The sequence below is a fragment of the Saccoglossus kowalevskii genome, chromosome 21 (genome assembly GCF_978046115.1).
Source record: "Saccoglossus kowalevskii chromosome 21, keSacKowa6.1, whole genome shotgun sequence".
Classification (NCBI taxonomy): domain Eukaryota; kingdom Metazoa; phylum Hemichordata; class Enteropneusta; family Harrimaniidae; genus Saccoglossus; species Saccoglossus kowalevskii.
In genome coordinates, this window is record NC_140661.1 from 21,124,609 (window position 1) to 21,149,490 (window position 24,882).

Sequence of the window (24,882 nt, forward strand, 5' to 3'; positions counted from 1 at the left end):
TAACGTGCTCTCTATTCTATTCGACATTAGTAAAGTGCATAGAGCAATTGCATCAATCCACTCCACTCTCATCAAGTTATATTTCCATTCTTTCTCCCTGACACCATTGAATTTTTTTCCATTAGTTTTAAAAATCAAGCTCTAATTTGCCTTCAAACACGATCCACTTTTCAATTGGGACTTCACTTAGCATTAAGCCGTACGGTATAAATACTACCATGATATTGATCCTCAATCATTGATTACAGATTCTAAATCTTTGGGCATCATTGTCAACTTTTGGCTCCATCATCAAAATGATTTTGTACATTCTGCTCCTAATATAAAATGTTGATAAAAATTGACAAATCTTTTGATCAAAAACTAAAAGCAATATCTAAGACTGTCTGGATGAAATTTAGTGAAAATTTTACAGAATGTAAAAATATTAGCACTGAATTTTCGGCAGAAAAATGTTTGGCACTCAAACATTCATTGTTGCAACAGAGTACACGCCTGTGTTTAGTCTCACCAACACAAATGTGTTAATCTGGTAAATGCTGGAAGCGAAAATAGGCTATAAAAAACATTGGACCAAAAGTTTGTCATTGTGTACATCATAAGTAAGGGCTAGTTATAAGATACTAGATATGACCATAAGCCGAGATTATCACATACTGCCATACTACGCTTGAAATAACTACGTAGTGAGTATGATATATGTGATAATTGAAAAACAATAAAAGAACAGAAAAAAATGCACCAGCTGTTTTGATGGTGGAGTCACTGTAATAGGTGTTCTATACAAGTCATGGAGTCACTGTAATAGGTGTTCTATACGAGTCATGGAGTCACTGTAATAGGTGTTCTATACGAGTCATGGAGTCACTGTAATAGGTGTTCTATACGAGTCATGGAGTCACTGTAATAGGTGTTCTATACAAGTCATGGAGTCACTGTAATAGGTGTTCTATACGAGTCATAGAGTCACTGTAATAGGTGTTCTACACGAGTCATGGAGTCACTGTAATAGGTGTTCTACACGAGTCATGGAGTCACTGTAATAGGTGTTCTATACGAATCATAGAGTCACTGTAATAGGTGTTCTATACGAGTCATAGAGTCACTGTAATAGGTGTTCTACACGAGTCATGGAGTCACTGTAATAGGTGTTCTACACGAGTCATGGAGTCACTGTAATAGGTGTTCTATACGAGTCAGAGTCACTGTAATAGGTGTTCTATACGAGTCATGGAGTCACTGTAATAGGTGTTCTACACGAGTCATAGAGTCACTGTAATAGGTGTTCTACACGAGTCATGGAGTCACTGTAATAGGTGTTCTATACGAGTCACGGAGTCACTGTAATAGGTGTTCTATACCAGTCATGGAGTCACTGTAATAGGTGTTCTATACGAGTCATGGAGTCACTGTAATAGGTGTTCTATACGAGTCATGGAGTCACTGTAATAGGTGTTCTATACGAGTCATGGAGTCACTGTAATAGGTGTTCTATACGAGTCATGGAGTCACTGTAATAGGTGTTCTATACGAGTCATAGAGTCACTGTAATAGGTGTTCTACACGAGTCATGGAGTCACTGTAATAGGTGTTCTACACGAGTCATGGAGTCACTGTAATAGGTGTTCTATACGAATCATAGAGTCACTGTAATAGGTGTTCTATACGAGTCATAGAGTCACTGTAATAGGTGTTCTACACGAGTCATGGAGTCACTAATAGGTGTTCTATACGAGTCATAGAGTCACTGTAATAGGTGTTCTATACGAGTCATGGAGTCACTGTCATAGGTGTTCTACACGAGTCATGGAGTCACTGTAATAGGTGTTCTACACGAGTCATAGAGTCACTGTAATAGGTGTTCTACACGAGTCATGGAGTCACTGTAATAGGTGTTCTATACGAGTCATGGAGTCACTGTAATAGGTGTTCTATACAAGTCATGGAGTCACTGTAATAGGTGTTCTATACGAGTCATGGAGTCACTGTAATAGGTGTTCTATACGAGTCATGGAGTCACTGTAATAGGTGTTCTATACGAGTCATGGAGTCACTGTAATAGGTGTTCTATACAAGTCATGGAGTCACTGTAATAGGTGTTCTATACGAGTCATGGAGTCACTGTAATAGGTGTTCTATACGAGTCATAGAGTCACTGTAATAAGTGTTCTACACGAGTCATGGAGTCACTGTCATAGATGTTCTATACAAGTCATGGAGTCACTGTAATAGGTGTTCTACACGAGTCATGGAGTCACTGTCATAGGTGTTCTATACAAGTCTCATACCACATGTACACAAGTAGGTATTAAAATAAAGTGTTTATTTTAATCAACAAAATTGGAAAGTGGCATGTTGACGGGAAGCCAAGAAATGAGACATACATGTACTACCGGTACTCATTTATTCAAAAGAGAAGGCATCAATGCTCGAACACGGATGGACGGACAGACAGATAGACAGCATCAAGCTACCAGCCAGCCCCCAATCTTGTTTGTGCCTAGAAGCACAGAACAGAAAAACACATCACAAATCTGCCCATCCCATAAGTCTATACAATTATTGCTGCGGTTGTAACCATCAAAATACGTTGATAGCCTCTGGGTTGCCAGATACTGACTTAAATACAGAAAAAGATTACTTCTCAAGTCCTTTGGGCACTGTAATTTAGTACAGTATTTTGCTTACATTTATTTACTAAATTTTGGACCAAAAATAATTTCTCATAAGCAAGCATTCTTAATCAAAATTTTGCAAAAAATAAGAATAAAATTATGTTTTATATCATATGATAATAATATTTCACGGAAAATTGCAGAATTTGTTAGCAGTGAATTTGACCGGGATAGCACATGTAGAGAAGTTCACAGTGACTTTTGAAATTGTAATAATCCTTTGCGAACCCTCTCAAATCACATCAAAAAATTTCCAATGGCCAAATGGTTTTCAGTATTTACATTAAATCTCTGTCATCAAATGATATCACACAACGATAATATTCAATAATTCAGCAGAACTGAATTCCCTCAGGATTTCAACTTTTAATATTGCAATTTACAAGACTCAACTGGAAATTGAATAAATTACATCCTGTTTCCATGGTTTCCATTCCGATATCCATGATTTTAATGAAATTTTGCTATTTAAATTACGAACCTTTGAGCCCTGAATTAACTATTTATTTCCTTCATATTTTAAAACTTGAGAATTATTCTTCGATCAGCTTTTTAATCCCTTCCGAGTAAAATTTAGGCGACCATAATAGCAAAAGTCATAGAATTCAATTCGCTTGTAATGAATAAGCAATGAGAAGAACTGTTGCCTCAAACTAAACGATAAATAATGATTTGAAAAAGGAAAGAAGAACAATCTTTAGGAGAAATGATATTCAAATCTGAGATAGTTCGCAACAATTCATGTTATATATGCTTTAATTTTTTTTAAATGGAAGCTGTTTTAAGAACACAAATCTGCTGATGCTGTTATTTTAATTATCTTTGGAGGAGGTTTCCAGTATGCAATGTGTTTTAGAAATGAAAAAAAACATCCTGCTCTCACTTTCCCACCCATCTTATTTTGAGAATACTGGGGGAGGGGGGAGGGGGGGGGGTATATATCACTTTGACAATTATATTTACAATGTAACTGAACTTCAATGACAAATAAAACTTCCTAATCTGTGAAATAATACATGTAGAGTATATAGCAGCTTAACATCGTAACTGGTTAATCTTTTTGAATGCCATTACTATAAGCTGAAAAACTTAACAAATAGTAATGATGATTCAGAGATGAATTGCTCAAAAGTAGGCTTCACTTTGGCTTACAGTTATGCTGACATTTTATCCGACAGAGGATAACTAATGACAACTGCAATGTCACACAGAATGCGAATTACTAATTCATCCATTACATCAAGCATAAGTTCGAATCGCCAGGCATCACGAAGTGTCGTATTCAACGTGGGTCCCTTGTGATGTATTCTATGAATGTAAATTACAACAAACTCAACTGTGTGTCGCTCATGAACTGCGAGATGCTAATCAAACTGAACCCGCTCAGTGGTGACATGAAATATATCATGAAGATAGTCATCGTATGTTTTCACTGCAGCGGAGAAATAGAATTAGAATACAATTTCATGGTAATAAACCCAGTTTATAAACTCATTATCAGAAAATGAATTTCAATATGCAATTTCATAGAGGAGATACAATTACTACAATATTTTAGTTATTTGAATACCTACCGGTATACTCCAAGAATGAAAGCGTTTTAAATGTTTGGCGGTATAAAATATTTGTTGTAAGCCGCCACTTTTAGGAGTAGACAGGCAAGATCACTTAATTCATGTATTTCTGAAAATGCCTATAATGCATGCAATGGATTGACGAAAATAATGATTTTTCGGTCATGAATCTATGAAAAATCTGCATGTTTTGTTTCATTCAATTTGTGCAACAGAAATCACTACTCAGTTTCATATATGCTTTATAAGCAAAAACATGTTTTCATTTGTGTGTATGTTTTATTAATGGCTTGCTTGTATTTCATTTTCAAAAATGAGATCAGGCTTTGAAATAAAAAAAAGATATATTTCCGGCCCTAAAAATGTTCCAAAAAATTGTGCAGTGATGCAGCATTTTTTTTTTGCAATTTTTTCAGTATTTTGGGAAAAACCAGAAAAAAAATTGAGTGGGACCATTTGCAACACAACATGTTGCACCAACTTTTGCACTTGAAATAAATTTTGAAAATTTTATTTTTATATAGTATGCAAATGAAATCACTACAATAAAATAATATTATATTTAATTACATAATAATACATCACAACTGACTGAGTAGCTTATAGACTGGCATCAACAATCTGTCTTATGACCCTAAAGGTCACACATCCTGGTACTATTCATGACCCCTAAAGGTCACACATCCTGGTACTATTCATGACCCCTAAAGGTCACACATCCTGGTACTTTCTAGGTAACAAATTCACTATCAATGAAAATTTCATAAACAAATTACAAGCTGTTATTATATTGTTGTCATGGCAATATGAAGTTAGTACTGTCATGAACCTACATTACTTGTGGAAAGTTACCAAGACGTGTGACCTATAGGAGTAAGGCCAAGAAATAAATTAACCAAAATATTTTCTTTCTTGTCCCAGTAAAAATTTTATTATATTTATTTTTTTTTAAATTAAGATCATATGAAAGCACATCAAAATATCTTTTCAAGATTTAACATTTCTCAAATAATGCTTTCGAATACATGCATTATTCTGGATCCACAGTACATTTCCTTATTCTACCATACATGGCACACTTCGCTCAACATTGCAAATAAAAGTAAGTGGGGCGCAGGTTTAAAACTGGTGCACACTGTGACGAGAAGCCAAAACTTTCTCATTTTTTGCACTTTCACATTGGCAATGAAACGACAGCTTAAAAATAGATTTGATGTCTAAAACTTTGAAATTTGCGTATAGTTACTTTAATTATTGAATGAAGCCAATAAACCTCTTGTTAAGAGAAAAGAATTACTGTCGTCACTACGACAACAAGATGTTGTAATTCATAGCATTCTAGTGATTAATAAAATGACAGAAATAGACAGAAATTGGAAAATAATTAAAGCAACCTGCCAGAGTTTTGAGAAGTACGGTGGTGTAGGGACACACACATTATCATAACCAACAAAAATAAAATGTTGTCGTATGGTTTTCTACAAAAATTAAATTCCTAAATATTTTTTAGACATTTATATACTCAAATTGTGGATGGTATGTATTATGTATTTTTGACACTGATATATTCCATGTTTTAAACTACACGACTTCAACCCTCAGAGTGACAATGTCAACTTTAGTCACAGTTCACCCATATAATTTTACTCATAATTTTTGCAAAATTTTTATCAAGACCTATAGCCAATAAGAAATTATTTTCATTTGGTCTAAAATAATCGAAAATCTAATACAAAAATGTTTGCAAGAAAAATTATGGTGTTTCAAGGGTAAAAAACAAGATGTATAATATTTGAAATAGTTGTTGATAGAAAACAAGAACAGAAAGCCCCTTTCAAAATTTATATATCCATCAAATTCTGCACCAATTTTGGAGTAAATTCAAACAAATTTATTACTACTTCCAGCAGATCAAGTTTAAAATCTCAAAAATAAATAGACCCATGTTAAACTCTGCAAACTCCCATGTAATTAAATATGCAATCATTGATGGTTTTTAAAAAAAATATCTAGAAAATGAAAATTCACTACTGTCAGTGAATGAGCAACGACATTATAAGGTTAGAAGATTTTGCTTATAGAGGCTGAAATGGAATAATTAATATGCAAATTAGCTACTTATTATGCATGGACAAGACCCTAAAGCTAATCATGTCTGCAGATTACCAAATTTACCTAACATGTACTGAATTTGAGCAAAATCTGTGAGAAAGACAGACAGACAGACACACCAAACTCATTACCTCCCTAAAAAGAAACATAGTGCTTAATTTGCATGTTACATAGGTATCTAAATAATGTACTCCATACCCACCTACAAATATTACAATATATGTATAATGTTCACAAGTATAATACAGTTCATACCCACCTTCAAATGGAGTATACAATCCAATACCATAATCCAACAGCTCTTCAACAAAATAACTACCCATGTTTACTGCCATAGTACATTCAGTTGTAACAATACTTAATTTTTACCAAGTGGTTCATAGCAATCTAATGTCGACATTAATACTGGTTACCGTGGAAATCATCAATATTAGAAGACAGTTAAATTCACATTAAAGCAATTGCGCCTTATCCACATGCAATAATCGTGTTGCAAAAATAATCAAATACAACCCGCGAGACGTATTGGTGTTGGCAACCAAGAGCTCTTCACCAGCTTTTATCCAAACCACCTCAAAATGCATCCAATAATCTGAGTGGTATCCATGGAAACATACTGTGTAATGTACATTTTCAGTGTGTACCGACCGTACATCTGGCCATTAAACTGATTTAACAACCAATTACCACTGGGGAGGGTTAAGTCAAAAGCTTGGGAATGATGTAGAAAAATATAGCAGATTAATTAACACTAATGAAACTCTGACACGCTATCCCGAGGAAAAAAAAAAACTGAAACAGATGGATGGCTCCGAGGAAGATCAAGGAATAAATTCCGCATTAGTTTGTGTAGGACTGTGATTAGAAATGAAGAAAGTCGTTAGTCATCGCACAATACATTGTAGAAACGAGAACGGTAAAGCTGATGTGTGATAAATAGCCCAAAGTGGCTATCCGAGACGTTGAATGTTACCGCCTCTGCTGACATTTAACTCTATAATTACCGTCTTTTCACAAGATTGAATGCATGCCACAAAACACTGTATAATTGTCAACAGTGTGGACTTGCTTCGTTCAAATGAGATTCCTGTGGTGATGGCTCTATACACTGTCGATAATCACACTTGTTGGTTCAATAAAACTCCTGACCTATGGAAGATGCGGTACATTCAGGATTGCACAACTGAAAATTTAAACAGAGTTACACTCTCCCCTCAAGACTGGCTTCATGGTGTGCCTCGATGGAATTGGCTGAAAACAGCATCGTATTTCAGCAAGGGACATGTGCACTTCCGTGATTCCCAAGGCTCTGAGATGTGCAGAGCATGATGATAAAAAGGCTGTTTATCACGTCTAAGCGTGGCACAATCAGAAGATTAATCAAACTTCACTTAGATTTTGCATGTTTGGAAATATCATTGAAGTCGTTTGGTGAAGATACATCAATGGGCAGCCGTGCGAGGCCGCTAAATGACAGACTACAATTGGACACAATTACCAGGAAGCCAATCTGCGGTGTTGACGTGACCGAAACAGCCGGCAGTAGACAGATGATGAAGGAACAAGTAAAGTATGTTTATCCTGACTCTCTCAGAGATGGGAGTTTATTAAAGAAAAATAGTCACGTTAAACCTTTAAATTATGTAGGAGGTGTGACTTGTTATGAAATACATAATATGTCAACAAATCAGAAAGACTCTATGAGAACAGCAGTGAAACCATACACATCCAATAGAAAATAAGAACACTTGCATAAATTAACATAAATTAGCATATAATTACATAAATTAGACAAACATGCTGAAGTAATGAAAGAATAAAAGACGCTAAAATAATCACATCATTCATTCTCAGTTAGATGAACATCAGTTACCATGAGAACAGTACCCGAGTGGATTAAACACTTTTCATGACGGGAGTAAAACCAATACAAAGAGACATGTGGCACTCGTGAAGTCTCGTAATACGAATATTTATATCATTGAGAGGTTTTAGTGTAACCTTTGACCTCCCGTGGTGTACTACAAGACATTGAGAAGGCAGTTAGACAAATTATCACAGTTCATTCAAATTTTATAACATCATAAAATATTCATGATGTACACGTACTACCCACCCATCAATCACAAGAAAGACAAAAGATTACGTCAATTTCTCTGATATTTCATTAAACACAAGACTATATGTAATGTGCCGACTACTAAAACAATATAATAATTTGAAGTTCAAAGTTCTATAAATTCATAATAAAATTATTACTACCCCCCCAAATGTGTGACTTAATGTCATTATTGACAACACTTCTAATAATCTGTAACAATAACCTTTTATTTGAGTATCGCTCTAATTTGTTTCTTGAACAATTTGGACAAAAATCCATTCCAATACACAACTTGAATTACTTTTTTATAGCTCAATGTAGAAATACCGATCTTTCAGAGGGCGACATAGCGTCCTTTATTTCAACAAAATAGAGTCTCACCAAATGTGTATAGTACTTAATTGAGCATTGAAATTTCCAAAACTTGTTAATTAACACAAATATTTAACAAAATGTTGATACAGGAATCAAAAGATCCAGCTGTTTTATTTTGTAAAAGGCAGCCATATTGAAAAAAGGTGGACTGTTTTCAGGTAAAAATTACTGCATGCAAGTTTTTCATATTTTTTAATGTGAGCAGACAGAATAATCATTTAGATTTATACCAAATATTTATGATTTTGATCAATAACCTATACAAAGAAGAGTGAATTTTGAACCAGACTATTTTAAAGATAGCGAAGAAAACGAAAAAAAAAAAAAAAAAAAAAATTTGGTCTCAAATTACCATAGAAACAGGAAAAAATACAGAGGGATCACCATTTAGGCATCTATTTGGTTGTGACATGTTTGTGCTTTAAAAAAAATTACCTGGACTAAAATCAAACATTCGCTTTTTGCATTCTAAAGCCCTTGTGTAGGGAACTGGGTCTGGGATAAATTGATTTCTGTGAGTTAAAGCGATTCATGTTCGATCACGCATATTATACGTCAACGAATAGAAAGCGTGAATGAAATCACAAAAAAATGACAGTTTTATGTTTCTCGTATAACTGAACAACTAATCTCAGCGTACCATGTTTCATTGATGTATTCTCCCGATGTGGTAAAACCAGACCATACCAAAACGAGATGTAATATAGGGGATGACAGATTAAAACTGAGGGGCAACCACTGACACATTGTCTCAATTCTTGCATCACCTAAAGCGATGAGAATCGTTGACGAGAACTCGGTCTGATGATTAATTGGTAAATCTGTACGGTTACATCTGAATGGACGTCTTCCCTGAACTTTCATTACGAAGAACAGGAGTTGAATTTAATAGAAATACGGAAAGTTCCCAATCCCATTAAAACTGCACATGTAATTCCCTTCAGCGTTCACTCCCACACAAGAGGCGAAACTGATCACTAATATTCAGACAGTGGGAGAGTGCTGTTAGTTGCGACAATTTTCCTCAAGGTTGACCCAAAGCACTTATGAAGATGAAAAGTGAAGGCTAGTAAAAAAATGTTTTCTGTAATTTTCTTCAAAGTAAATCTTATTTTGAAATCAAACTCGCAAGACACAGGTTTCTGCTTGATTTGAATCAGAACAATTTTGATTTGGATCAAAACAATTTTGAAGGATGGCAATTATTGAATGAGACTATATTTTGAAATCTTAAATGCCAATTTTTACTTAATTTAATTTTAGTTTTAGTGATGAGTCTGTCACATGTGACAGGCACCCATACTTGTCAGGATTCTTAAGAAATTTCAGCAATCCTGGGGCAATTGGCTACATAATGCAACAAAGACATACAGCGATTTTTCTTTATGCGCACTGAGAGACATAAGTCAGATAGCTTCATAATCCCTCTGAGAGGACAACACGCTCCCAACTATAACATTGAGAACACTTTTTTGTACAGTAGACCAGACTAGTGAAACCCATTATCTCTTGAAGCTGAGTAGACATCATTAAGACCATATCATTCTTAGCAGCTTTTGTGCACAAAAATATGGTGGCCAATCGGCCATATTGAATCAGATCAGTAAAATGAAGTACGCATTCAATAAAACAAACAGTTCAATCCTACCCATACATGTAGATATTAAATAGCTTCATAGACTTATGACATACATACACTTTTTAATGGGTTTCTGATATGATCCGAGAAAACAATCTTTTTTTACTAATAATGCATGACCATAAAGGTCAAATTGTGCATTTATCTAAAGACACTGCAAATTAAGTTTGGGTTTACTTTCATTATTACCATGGTTACCAATCATTATAAAATCCATCCCGGCACAATGAATGAGCAATTCTATATTAGATATGTATAAAGTATAATGAAACACAATTCCAATAAATTTTGATAGGTTTTTTTCCCCCCAGCTTATAGATGTATCTAGTTGTCTGTAAAGTTCAATCACTTTGTCAAATTTTCCCAATTGGCAAACATTTTAACATTAGTTAATAGGCCCTATGACCCCAAAAAGGTCATACATCCTGGTATTTCAGGGGGGTACTTTTGCACTATAACAGCAATAATGTCCAATATTAATACCTTCTTGAACTTGACAGATAACTGCTAACAATAATTAAACAAGCAGCCTCTCGGCTGAGATAGCTCCGCTGTTAGCAATGCACATTACAATTAAAGAACAGAAGATATCATTAGAAAATGAACAATATGTATAGTATCATATGATATACTCCGCTCGACAAAGTCAACAGCGGAGCTAAAAATGGTAATTAAGAGTGAATGTGTGCGCAAGGAAGTACTACAAGGTTGTTTTGATATAGATTGCATGGTACAGAGAAATTTATAGATTTAAACATTTTTTGCTATGAGACAAACATTTTTGGAATAAAAAACCAGATAAATTTAATGGCAGTCAATGATTTTTTAAAATTTTAAAGTGCTCAGCAAATTACATGCTAAAAATAATATAGTTCTGCAGTATGTCTTATACTACAATTTATGACAAATTAGTCAAACAATTTTTTGCAGTGATACAAAATATAAGTTGACATTTTTCCCTTGCTTGTCGCCAGTCCTGTACAAGGGCAACGTTCGGCATCACGTTTTGTATTATTTTCCACACCATGATGAAGGCTAATATTTAGGCATTCTCTGTAAAGTGCTAATCTCATCAATCCGTGATCCTACAGCGTGGATTTCTAAAACCAAGCCTCTCGGATTTCATTCAAATTACTGGAATCCCCTCAGCCAGACATTGTAGCGATGCTAATTAGTAGTGAAGCAAGTGAAAGAAATTTCGAAACATATACAGAAATGAGTTTTCTATGCATGTATTGATTTGTAAGCCGATTGAAAAAAAGGTAATATTCTCTCTACGTGGCGAACACGGAAACTCCTTTCACAACGATGAATAATGAAACATTTCTATGGTTTGATCAATGACGTTGCCTGCAACCACGCAGGTAACAAATAGGTATTCAGTGTATCAAACTAAATGAGATTGAAACCGCCCCTGGAAGTTGACCTATGACACCCCTGTAGATAAAGTAAGACAGACCGAAAATATCATATTCTGAAGGGAGCTAAGAGCAAAAAACAAAAAAGCATATTTAATAGGTTATATGCGTGCTGAAGGTCCGACATCCTGGTACTTTTGGGGGTATTTGAGAAGTTAAACTATTCTTCAACTACAAAATTTTGTTTTTCAAGAAATTCTCATAAATATTGAATTTATACAGAAAATACTAGAATGCTTGATCTTTTTTGGCCATGCAGTCAGTTGAAGCGGGAGGGTCGTCACCTGTACACAAGCGGGAATTGAGTCCCAAGCGACGATAACAACATGTGCTAAAAACGCAAAGGCTCATAGATAGATGCTTGTTTGTAAACAATGACTGATCACGGTATGGCCATCTGACACATGCGCAGGTGACGACTCCTCCGCTTTAAGAAAATAAAAATTCTCTTCCTAAAAGTGCATCACAAATACACACGAAAAGCAAGTGTGAAGTCGTTTATACAATATCCACACATTGAGTTTAAAAATTCTAGTCATGCAGAAAAAAAACAACGTTATCATATCCTTTTCTCACTATAAAACTTGTTGGTGTGAATCGATTTTAAAATATTGATGATGAAGAGCATTCCCATGGTAATTCTACTCCAAGGAGGCTGATAACTTTGCACTTACAGTTTTCGATTGAATACATCTGGGACTTTCTGATCTCCATCAATATATTGATCAATTTTATCCACTTTCATAAATGTCGACAAGATGTGAAGTTGTTTATACAAACAATCATCAGAGTTCTGTTTTTCTTTATTAATGGCACACTTGGAGTTTAAAGTACAAGTCCAGTGGGAAGCATAAATGCACCAATGTGCAAAACTTGAAAACTGACTTTAAAAGGTTGAATATTAGTAATTCTTGGGAGGAAGGAAGAAAAGAACTATTATGTTAATTATTTGATTCTTTCGTATTTAGTTTCTTTTAAAACCCAATCACGTTCCTGTAAAATATAGTGTTTTTCGCTCTACTAAAGTGCCTTTTTTTTATGGTGGTCATATTCACATTCATTTTTCCTGTTTGAAGAAAAAAATTTATTGGGACAAAAAAAAAAAAAATCGGGAGATGAATTTTCTCAGTGACAAATCAGTGACATATCAGTGAAGGAAATTATTTCTCAAAACAAACTTTAATAAAGTTTATGCAAAAAACAAATAGTAGTAATTCGGGAATGAATCCAAACATAAATCATCAATAATGTAATATATTTCATTCAAGCTGATGATTAATGAATCACAATGATAACCGATTCAAGTGCCTGCAGCATACAAAACCTTTTAAACCAAGGCACTGCACAATTCAAGATTGTCAGTTCATTAGAAATGTTTCAAATCGTGCAAATTTTACGATTACAGTCAGTTGTGTCTTTTTATTCTCATGACACCCCTACAACATGTGATCAGAGTATGATTGTTTGCTGTACATTTTCTCCAATTCTGATTTGAATTTTGCAATCAATGCTTCTGCAGAAATGAAGATTAAGTATCGTATTGGGGTCAGAGTATTCAATATCAGCTGAAATCTGCACTTTATTTTTAATAACAATCTGACCTATGTGGAAGAAGCATCTAATAAGCCATGACATAACAAAGTGCAACGGTTTGATATCGATTGGACCATCTGTGGGGTGTATACCTACCTACGAAATGATGTTTAAAGAGCCATAGTCATTGTACCGCATCATGTTATACACAACATTTGAAACACACTGCAAGACTGTGGCACTGTTAAAAACATGAAATAGAACCTCTGAGTGAATACTCAAAATATTAAAGTGGGGAAGTTGTCACCTGCGCATGCGTCAGGTTGCCATAACATCTACCTATGAGCCTTTGCGGTATTAGCGTGTGTTGTAATGGACGCTTGGGACTCAATTCAGGCGTGTACGCAGGTGACGACCCTCTCGCTTTGAAAATACTTTCAGGGAAATAATTCATTACCTATGTATACTGTAGTTTGCAGACACCCAATTTCAAGACCAAAATTTAAACAAGCAGCCTATCGGCTGAGATAGCTCCGCTGTTAGAAATGCACATTTCAATTAAAGAACTGAAGACATCATCAGAAAATGAACAATATGTATAGTATCAAAGCAATCAGACTTACAGTTTTTAACCAGAAGTGGAAAATATCACTTTCTTCCAAAAATGACTAAAATATTCACCAAAATTAGAGAATTGAAGATATCATCACGAAATGAACAAATCTGAGAAAGGTCTACATGTAGTATCTAAATATGTAATATCAAAGCAATTGAACCTATTGGTTTTTAACAAGAAGTTGAAAATATCACTTTTTACCAAAAATTACAAAAATATTCACGAAAATTAGAGAATTGAAGACATCATCACAAAATGAACAAATCTGAGAGAGGTCCACATGTAGTACCTATATATGTAATATCAAAGCAATTGGACTTGTGGTTTTTAACAAGAAGTCGAAAATATCACTTTTTACCAAAAATTACAAAAATATTTACCAAAATTAGAGAATTGAAGATATCATCACAAAATGAACAAATCTGAGAGAGGTCCACATGTAGTACCTATATATGTAATATCAAAGCAATTGCACTTGCGGTTTTTAACAAGAAGTCGAAAATATCACTTTTTACCAAAAATGACAAAAATATTCACCAAAATTAGAGAATTGAAGATATCAACATGAAATGAACAAACCTAAGAGAGGTCTACCCAAGGTACATATACACCAAGTATCAAAGCATTCAGGCTTGTAGTTTTCAAGAAGAAGTCAAAAAAGTAAAACATTGACACGGACGACGAACAATCACTCATATGATAAGCTCCGCTCGACAAAGTCGACAGCGGAGCTAAAAAAAAAATGAATGAAATTATGAAGGACATATTAAAATTGCCTCTATGGCCTTGTGAACATTGTTCTCTGGATTTGTTGGAAGAATTCCAAAAGACTGAAATAGAGAAAAGAGTGTAGTACGTAGATGTGCTGCAGTTTTTATATATACCATAGATTTAAAACACATTTTTGTGACAGTTGACAATCCCAGATGAGTTTCCCTATTGTCCAAGTGCTAAACCAAGTGTATGATGCCACAGAAACCATATCCATATTTGGAACATGGCAGGACTATGCAGCCATCTCTCTATCAAATGGCAATTTATATGCTAAACTGCATCAACCTAGAAGTGTCAAACACAAGTACTAACTTAGAGCACCAGTCAATCCCTTTATATGATGTTAACCTCCCAGAACTCTGAACCCTACCAATCGTGGATTTGAACTTTGAACCCTACCAATCTTTGATTCGAACTTTGAACCCTATCATTATTAAAAATTTGGCGCTTACAAATTGCTGACGAAATTCATAGGTCATGTAAAATTCTGCAAATTTAGGAAATCTAGCACAGATATTTCAATATCAAATGACAATACGATAATGTCTTCCAAAAAGTAAATTGACACAACCCTCCCTATCTCAATTTTAACAGAAAATCATTGAAAAATACCACTCGTACCAATATGCATTTTCTGCTACCTAATTCTTGTAATAGACAGCTTTCCTTAACTTTTCTTCTATCTTGTACAATTCCTAATTGTACGCGGTGACAGTTCGAACAGGCCCTTCAGAAGAAAGAGCAAATACTCTTTTGAATACTGTCTCACTCATGCTGTTTGTTAAATAGAGTAGAAACCTTTGTATGGTTTTATTCACAGGAAATGTGAACGGAATAAGAATAACACAACTTTTGAATAACCGAATGGGAAATCATCAAATTAGCACATAACATTCAAAGTACAGCTCCTGTTGATGACGAAGAAGCTAGAAACAAGGAAACTTAATGGATCTATACATCCACAATGCAAACTTCATCAAGCAGGCCATCAGTATACGACCAATATTTACATGCACTCAGTTTAAATGTGCAGAGAATCAAGAATAACAATGTTCCATTTCACAGATTCTGATAAGCATGCACTTGAAACGCGAGGTTTTGACGAACTCAAAGGCGCCAGGATTTTCATCCTCTAACATCATCTCCGTACTTTCAAACAATCGTTCAAAAAAAACATCTGCTCCATACCGCGACATCAAAAAATACAATGCAGTCATTGCTTTGCTGACATACATTTGTCCTAAAGTATAAGAGTACCCTTGCCATATGATTGATGGCTGTTTCTCCACTTTACACTTCTTGTAAATGACTATGTCATGAAGTGGAACGAGTGGAACAAATATTGACGAAGCATTCATTTCTAGCAATTTTTATCTTCCTGCAGAGGTATTCAAGCAACGGGGAATACAATTCACACTTCACGTAACGCTATGATGAGTTCAGATGAGCAGACACAGGTAATCAAGTTACAATTTCTGCGTGGCCTTGCAAGTCTTGCTGAAGTAGAAAAAAACAATTGTACACAAGCGAAAGCTGCATCAATTACATAGCATCAGTGTCTGCAGTGAACTCAAATGTACGCTTTAAAATGGTGCCAAGGAAAGAAGGTCAAAAAAAAGACCAATCTTTGAATAGACTGAAATTAGATCGTTAGTGATGAGATAAAAACTGCAAAGGATGTAGCAGAGGTTTTCCGTAAAATATATTAATTACTGTAAAATACTTTATTTTCACTTGCAATTAATTTAGCTATTTTCGCTGAAGGAATGATTCAGTTAAAATAAAATCCAGCAAATATACATTTTTTCCTATATTTTACATTAAACTCGTCGAAAATCAGTGAAAATAAATTCCATACAAAACACCCAAGAAGTTAATTCCAGCCGAAATTTTACAGTATATTTCCAAAAGTCGTTCTAAACAATTTCAACTTACATATCTCATGAAAGCCCAAACTTTACCATAAATAAAAATCAGCCTTTAGTTGGTCATGTGATCGTTGAACAGGTTAGTGTTTTACTAGACTGTGGTGTCTGTTTTGACATTCAGGCAGTAGACTAACATCTCTACAATGCATAAATTTATAAAAGAATCGTAAAGACTTCATTCATACTGCATACAATCACTGAAAAAAGTTAAGAAATCTGAGGAGTACTATTTTGATTGACTGGGTTTGTGCTAATATTGACTTGTGAGTAAAATTAAGTATTTTACTTCCGAAAAACCTCTACTACGTCCTTAAGATGATGATATTTCATGAAAGTCGCTGTCACTCTGCATCATAGAACTCTTGCAAAATTAAAGCAGTTTATATTAAATCCCTCAAGGTTTACATTAATTCCACCCAATAGATCTACGCAATACCTATCCAAGGAATGAGAGTACCACAGTAGGGGAATTGCTTAAAACAAACAAAACTAATTTAGAAATAGTGGGATACAGTAATAGAGTAAAAGAACAGCAAGGGGTCAGTCTTTACAGTGCAGAGAAACACACGTTTGTTTTAAGTGAGTTCAACTCTTACATCTACTGAGTATGCTACTGAGCATATGAAAAGGCATCATGCGAGAAAACGAGTCAATTGAAAATAAATGGATTATAATAAAGTTAGAAACTCACTAAAATAAATGTATGAAGAAGATTCAGAATCTTGCTTTTTTAAAAGTTTGATAAAGAGGAATATCCAATCACATGGAGTGTTATGTTAGAATTAGTGTTGTGTAAAATGTTGTTCAATCATAATGAGTTTTGCATGAACAATGACCCAATCACAGGGAGTGTAATGTCAAATATTATTCAATCATAATGAGTGTTACTAAAGTAAAATCTTATCCAATCTTATCCAAATGACCTTATATGGTATATTAGAATCAAAGATGGTAATGAATGACCTTATATGGCATATTAGAAACAAAAATGGTAATGAATGACCTTCTTTGGCATATTGGAATCAAAGATGGTAATGAATGACCTTATATGGCATGTCAGATTCAAATATGGTAATAAATGACCTTATATGGCATGTCAGATTAAATTGTTGACATCTTTTCTGGTACAAAGTCGAGCCACAACCTTGGGGAGTAATAAGTTAAATGTTTTATTGGCTGTAAATAAGCCAATGAAATAAACGGTGCAAGTGATATAGTGCTGTTAAGCCATCCCGGGTCAATATCATTTGTTACAATAGACAGCGTGAATATAAAATACAGTTACTTTAACACAATGTCTGAATACCAGATTAGTGTTTTATTATTTCAGTATGGAACAGCATCATTACTACAAATTTAAGTAAATTAGTAAACAAATTTTTGAAATATTATTCCTTTGACACAAATGTAACTTCATTGACTATTGCATGAATAGTGAAAATTTCTCATATTGCCATAGATTTTGGATGAATATTTTAAAGATTATTTTAGAGTAATTCTACTCAGTTTTTTCTTCAATTATTAATTTCAAATATTCAAATTCTGTACACTATAATTTTTCCCAATCATTTTTATGCAAAATATTTTGTGAATTTGTACTAAAATCTGTTTCTACGTTAATTTTGAACAAAATTTCTCACTCACTACTGGATTTGATCACCATTTTTGTTAAATGCCGAAAAAAACAAAAACAATTCTGGATCATTTTGTGCTTGGCAACAAGAGTATTTTTTAGCTATGAATTCCAAATTCATCACAGTAATGACAAAAACATTAAAAATTTTGAGATATTCTCTTGAGCATCCAGTACAGAGTCAACTGCCTTTTATAATAAAATTAATAAATATAGATATCCCATTATTTGAAGTAATATTTCACTAACCTGTCTCACGATAGTCTAAAAATATGTGATTCCTCCCACACCCTGCTTAGGGAACTTGGTATTCAATCCTGACTGGACAGTATAAATCAAGTGCTTGTCTAACCACGCTTTTGACGAGGATTATAGAATTAAACAATCATTCGTGTTAACACATCAACACATCAACTGTTGGCGTTGTTGTAATCTTAGGGGCAGAGCAGAACGTTCTATGATACTAAGATGCATGCCACTGAATGGGCTGCTGTGGAATGCCAGTCAAAGAGCCATCGAAGTTGTCGAATGCCAGTCAAAGAGCCATCGAAGTTGTTGAATGCCAGTCAAAGAGCCATCGAAGTTGAGAAAACCTCACAAACTCAACTACGAGACAATCCTAAACAACCAATGTTACCCATGTGGAGTAATCTTGTCACATTGCAAATTTTTTTTTTACAGTTTTCGACCATTGTTTACACTGGTTGTCGTTGCAAGGCGGTGAAAATGTTCGAGAATTTGCTCCTGAGAATTATATTCATATCAGCTATTGGTAGCAGTTTTTAGCAGGTGATGTGATAAATTATTACAACAGAAAATCAAGTTCTTAGGAAGCAGTGAAGTACTGAAACGCACACGGACAGACGGACAATTAGACAGATGGCATTACATTCTAGACATACATTCATTGTAAAGTAGCAACAAACGAATCGGTTAAAAACAAAACAAGTTCTTATACATTTATTGATAGCTAAAAACATTTGTTGTTTATGACAAAGTTGACAGTTTTTAATTAATGTTTAGTAAATTAAGCATAGGTTTAAAGCGAGAGGGTGTTACCTGCGCATGCACCAGAATTGAGACCCAAGCAACGATAACAACACACGCTAAAAACGCAAAGGCTCATGGGTAGACGCTTGTTTTTAAACAATGACAGGCTATGGCCATCTGACGCATGCGCAGGTGACAACTCTCCCGCTTTAAAGACATCACTTGCTTGTGAATAGGTAAATGAATAGGAAAAAAACAATGTTGGCAGGCAATGTTTTAAACATACCCATGGTTTGTTTTTCTGAAATCAGAAAAAGGCATTTTGCGACTTCAGCATACCAATACAGTATGCTGCTTTAATTTTGTGAGAAAATGTGAATTTTGTGGCAAACATTCCACTCATGTACATCACTATCTGATTGAAGTAAGATACTACCATATTTATTCAATTAGAAGCGCGATTCCAATAGAACCACATAAACCATTAATTGCAATATTTGTATACTGAATCATTCAAATATTACTTATTTTGACCAAATATTATTTATTTTAACCATACGACTAATAGAACAAATACGGTATTGTTTAGGTTACATTATTTGTACTTCGCTTCACTTTAGGTAGCAGCAGGGGGAAAACCTGAATCCGCTGTCGATCGTATGTCTGTGGTTATTTAGTTGTAGCTCATTTATTTTTATTGTGAAATCCGCACATAGATCAGATCAACTCCCGTAGGAAATCTTGGTCAAACCTTCAATGCAATTTTATACATGTTGTAATGCGTATACACAAAAGGTCTGCAAGTAACACATTCTTTGATTGACTAGGTATCTTGTGAACAAGATTCCCTATTAAAGCAGGTCTGAAGTATGTGAGTGGGTAACCCCAAAACATTGAAACAAAATTCTTGTATAATACATTGTATTTCAATCAGACTGGGCAAGTTGGCACTGGGTGGTGATTTTGTGAATGCAGACAATTCACAAAACGCAGAACCTCCTTCAGGAAATCTCTCATAGTAATACAGGCTTATCATGACTCTGCGTTCCAATTTCTTTTTCTGTACATGTTATTGTATTTTATCTTTTTTGCAAACAGAAGTACATGTACGTATATATAGTTGACTATAACATATTGCCTTTAGTTGCTTCTGGATTCAGTTGCAGTCTCTTTTTTTTTTACAGCATTTTGACGTGAACTACATTGCGGGCATTAGAATTTTTAAAAGATCACAGCACGAAACAAAAATAAAAAAAGGTTAGACATGCAAATCAATACAAATTATTGTCAAAATGATGAAAACAACGTAATGAAATATAAATTATAAAAGTGAATCAGTTTCACAACATTAATCTTGTTCATACTTTTATTATCAGTTCATTTTGATTTATTGATAAAATAAAAACAGAACACAGATGACTGCATTTGATGACAGCCAAGAATGAAATAGCTCCATTTACATTTTCCTATACGAGAGGCACTGGCATTTTAATAAAAACACAACTGGTATCTCAGAAACTTAAGATGCAGGTTAATTTTTGATTGGCTCAGTACAAGAAACTTATGTAAATTGTTCATTGTTGATTCGCTGAGCACTACAGGAATAAGAAACATGCTAATCGTATGCAAATCAAATGCAGTTTAATTTTTGATTGGCTGAGTACAAGAAACTTATGCAAATCATATGTAAATTGTTCATTGTTGATTCGCTGAGCACTACAGGAATAAGAAACATATGCTAATCGTATGCAAATCAAATGCAGTTTAATTTTTGATTGGCTGAACGCAAGAATTAAAAACTTATGCAAATAATATGAAAATTTGATTCAGTTTCATTGTTGACTCGCTGAGCACTACAAGAATTTAGAAACTTTTTATGCTAATCATATGAAAATCAAATGCAGTTTCATTTGTAATTCGCTGAGCACACTACAAGAATTATAACTTGTGCTAATCATTAAAATTAGATGCTCACAGTTTAATTTTGAAATTGCTGAGACATCCACAAGAATATTATAATGATTGTGACTTTTTGAACTTTCTTATTTAAGATGTATGACGATTATGCTGCTTGAAGCGTTAAAAGTACATGTATTGCTAGACAAAGCAATTTGCATAGTATAAAGGCATATTAAGATGCACAATTCAAAACTGACAATACACAACATAGGAAATTGACAATCACAGAAGACCTAAGGTATTTAATAGTCGAGAGCAGACACCATTTAGAGAAAGAGAACTTTTTATCTACGGTTGTCTCTGGGCGATAGTGATTTGTAGAATACAACACAATGATGAACATCTCAATTGTTAATCATAAGGGACGTTTTTGTTTGTCTGCCAAGATAAAAGACAGTTATCAAATTGACTGATTTTATTATGTGTTTATATATAACTGAATGTAAATTGTGTAATGACAAACCACATGTGGTACAACGCAGAATAATATCCGTACACACAAAAAATCAATGAAACGGTTCTCGAACTTTCAATGTTAAAGCGTTAAACGTACACATGTCAACCAATGTAATTGACAGCGCAGACAAAAAGTATATTAGACAACATGTGGATGCCAGCACGAGATGGTCTCCATGTCAAATGTCTATCACGTACGTGTCATTAGTGATATACACCATCCTCATCAGGGGGTCGAAATACTCTGGTGCACACTGCACTATGCACATAGATTATTAGCTAGTGCAAGTAAACTCAAAATATAATGTGCACGCTGTGCATATAGAAATTAACATTTTCTCATTATATTCACTAAGCCTAAATTAAGTTCAACCAATATTGTAAGATAACTCAGAAAAAGCAAATTCCTTCGTGATAACATCTATCGAGAACCCGTAAATTTTATTAAAACTTTAAAAGTGGTACATTTCATAACAAATTAGTGCAGGTAAATTTCAAATTCAACTTGCACACTGTGCGTGCAGGGACAAAATTCTATTTCAATCCCTGCTCATATAGCGGGTAGTGCGTTTACCAGACATCAGGTCTATGGGGGTCATTTCAGGTAACTCAGCAGAACAAAATGTCCTTCTTTAAACCAAAAATGATATTTATTATTAGCCAGATCAATGAAATATGATTTAATTTGACCATACATTAATCTGTCATTTACGTAGGAGCATGTGCTAATGATAGCACATATATGGTATATTCAGCTACAACAGTGTTTGAGAGACTAGCATTGTATCATTTAAACAGAAAAAGAAAAAATGAACATTTAATTTTTTATTTTTATTCAGTGAGTGAATAACTGATTCTCATGTCACTACAAATGCCTTTGAATAATAAATTTTATTTACATTTAATCTCAGGTCTCTAAAATACAGTTTTACTGTAATACTAACTTGTATACTAAATTCATGCCGAAAGCACTATTGTAAAGATGTGTGACGCATGACGGAGCTTTAAATGCGCATACATGTGAAACCATGGTAACGGTGCAGACAGGATATCATGCAGAACACATTTAGTTTTTACACCTTCTTTGAAACCATTGATGCAGTCATACATTGAATAACGATCTTTAAAAAAAAAAATATTCAAATTTTGTAGAAAGATGGTCAAATCATAAAATTACTAAAACCGAGGTTGTACAACTTAGCTTGTTTGATTTGGTTGTTTGTTATTACAGTACTCCAATAATCCAATTTCCGAATCAGCGAAGAGAAAAGCTTGTGAGGATTAGTGATACAGAGCGTTATCTTATTTGGCCTAATCTCCTTCTCAACAATTCTATCATGTCAATCTTACTGAACTGACAGCTCCGTCAAAAGTTAAAACAATACAGCAATACCGAGAAGAGTCATGTGTTATCTGCAGAGAATGTTATTTATGAGAACAAGTTGCAATATTTTCTGCACTGAAATATTAGACAGATTCAATTTGCTGCATATTACATGGTTATGGGACATTCCCAACATTAGACAATACTGATTTAAAGAGTAAATGAACCAAGAATCTAACAATTATTTTTAAAATGCAGCTGGGAAAAGCACAAAAAGAACTAATGAGCAGAAAGAGGAGAACAGTTCGCCAGGAGGCAGAGATGAAGAAAAAGATACAATGTAGGCTGGCAGCAATCTGTTACAAAGATGGAGTTTGATAATTCTTATCTACATCCTTACATGTTCAAGTTGCCATGACAACATGTATCGTAACCATTATACCTCTTATCTTTCCCATTTTTCCCCCAAGATGCAACAGCGTGGTTTCATCAAATTACATGAATGTATCCTTTCTCTTTTCAAATTGGCCGGAAATAATTAGTCGCGTGAAGGAAGCGAAATAGAATTAGAGCAAAGATAAGAGGTCATCATGCATTCAAGGAGGTGGCTTTCAAAAAGATAATAGGTTATGGGGTCAGTAAACATTCAAGAAGTATGCTTCCAGAAGATGATGGTTTTCTTCTGACAAAGAAATAATATGCAAGCCCACTTTATTTATTTGTTTTGCAGTTTTACCCTCGGAAACACTCAATTGGCCACGTCAGGAAGACAAGTTAACAGTAACAGTTCAACCATTCTACCAAATGACACCTACTAGCCATTTATTGCGTTTTTCTATGCCACCCGACAATCTATTGAACTCGGCCAATCAGAATGCCTATAGAATCAGCCAACCATATACCTGGAGAGGAAAGTCTATTACCTTTGTGTTCCTCTCGTACGAGACGTGAAGATCCAACATAACAGTAATAGGTCTCACAAAAACTTTAACTCGCAGCATTATCTAATGAATCTGGTTTGTTCAAATCACAATGTGACTGTTAAATTGCATGAGATAGGTCAATTCAGATGAATAATTCAAAGGCCTTAATCATTTATGATTTACAATGGCATCATGGGACGATATAATAGGCCATATCCATGACCTTTAAAGGTCCCACATCCTGGGACTTTAGGGGCATGACTGATCTATTAAACAGCAAAAAATGTCCAATATTATATCTTAATTTTATAATTTTTTATAAACATTTTGAACTTTCTATTTTTCCGCAGCCAGGAAAAATCTTGAAATCTTTGATTTGTTACCAAAGAAAATGACAAGGGTTTGTGAAAAGGGAGTTGCAATAACTATCCATAAATGAAACTGACAGGGGTCTTTGAAACAGGGATTTCTAGTAACTGTCACCAAATGAAACTAACAGGGGTCTTTGAAACAGGGATTTGTAGTAACTGTCACCAAATGAAATTATCAAGGGTCCTTGAAACAGGGAGTTTTAGTAACTGTCACCAAATGAAATTGACAGGGGTCCTTGAAACAGGGAGTTGTAGTAACTGTCACCAAACAAAATCGAAAAGGGTCCATGAAACAGAGTTTTAGTAACTGTCACCAAATGAAATTGACAGGGGTTCTTGAAACAGGGAGTTGTAGTATCTATCACCTAATGAAATTGACAGGGGTCCTTGAAACAGGAAGTTGTAGTAACTGTCACCAAATGAAATTGACAGGGTTCCTTGAAACAGGGAGTTGTAGTAACTGTCACCAAATGAAATTGAC

At 34.4% G+C, this 24,882-nt stretch overlaps 1 protein-coding gene across 2 annotated transcripts in view; it reads right to left on the reverse strand.

The window, feature by feature from the left end:
* Positions 1–24,882, reverse strand: part of LOC100373640 (double-stranded RNA-specific editase 1-like) — a 119,615-nt gene that overhangs the window by 45,444 nt on the left and 49,289 nt on the right. The window contains exon 1 of one of the 2 annotated variants that reach the window (XM_078014280.2): positions 6,621–6,709. The exons of the other annotated variant lie outside the window; for it this stretch is intronic. Within the exon in view, the coding sequence (XP_077870406.2) occupies positions 6,621–6,696 (76 nt within the window). The 5' untranslated portion in view covers positions 6,697–6,709. Of the gene's footprint in view, positions 1–6,620; positions 6,710–24,882 lie in introns of those variants that run through there. 2 annotated transcript variants of the gene reach the window in all.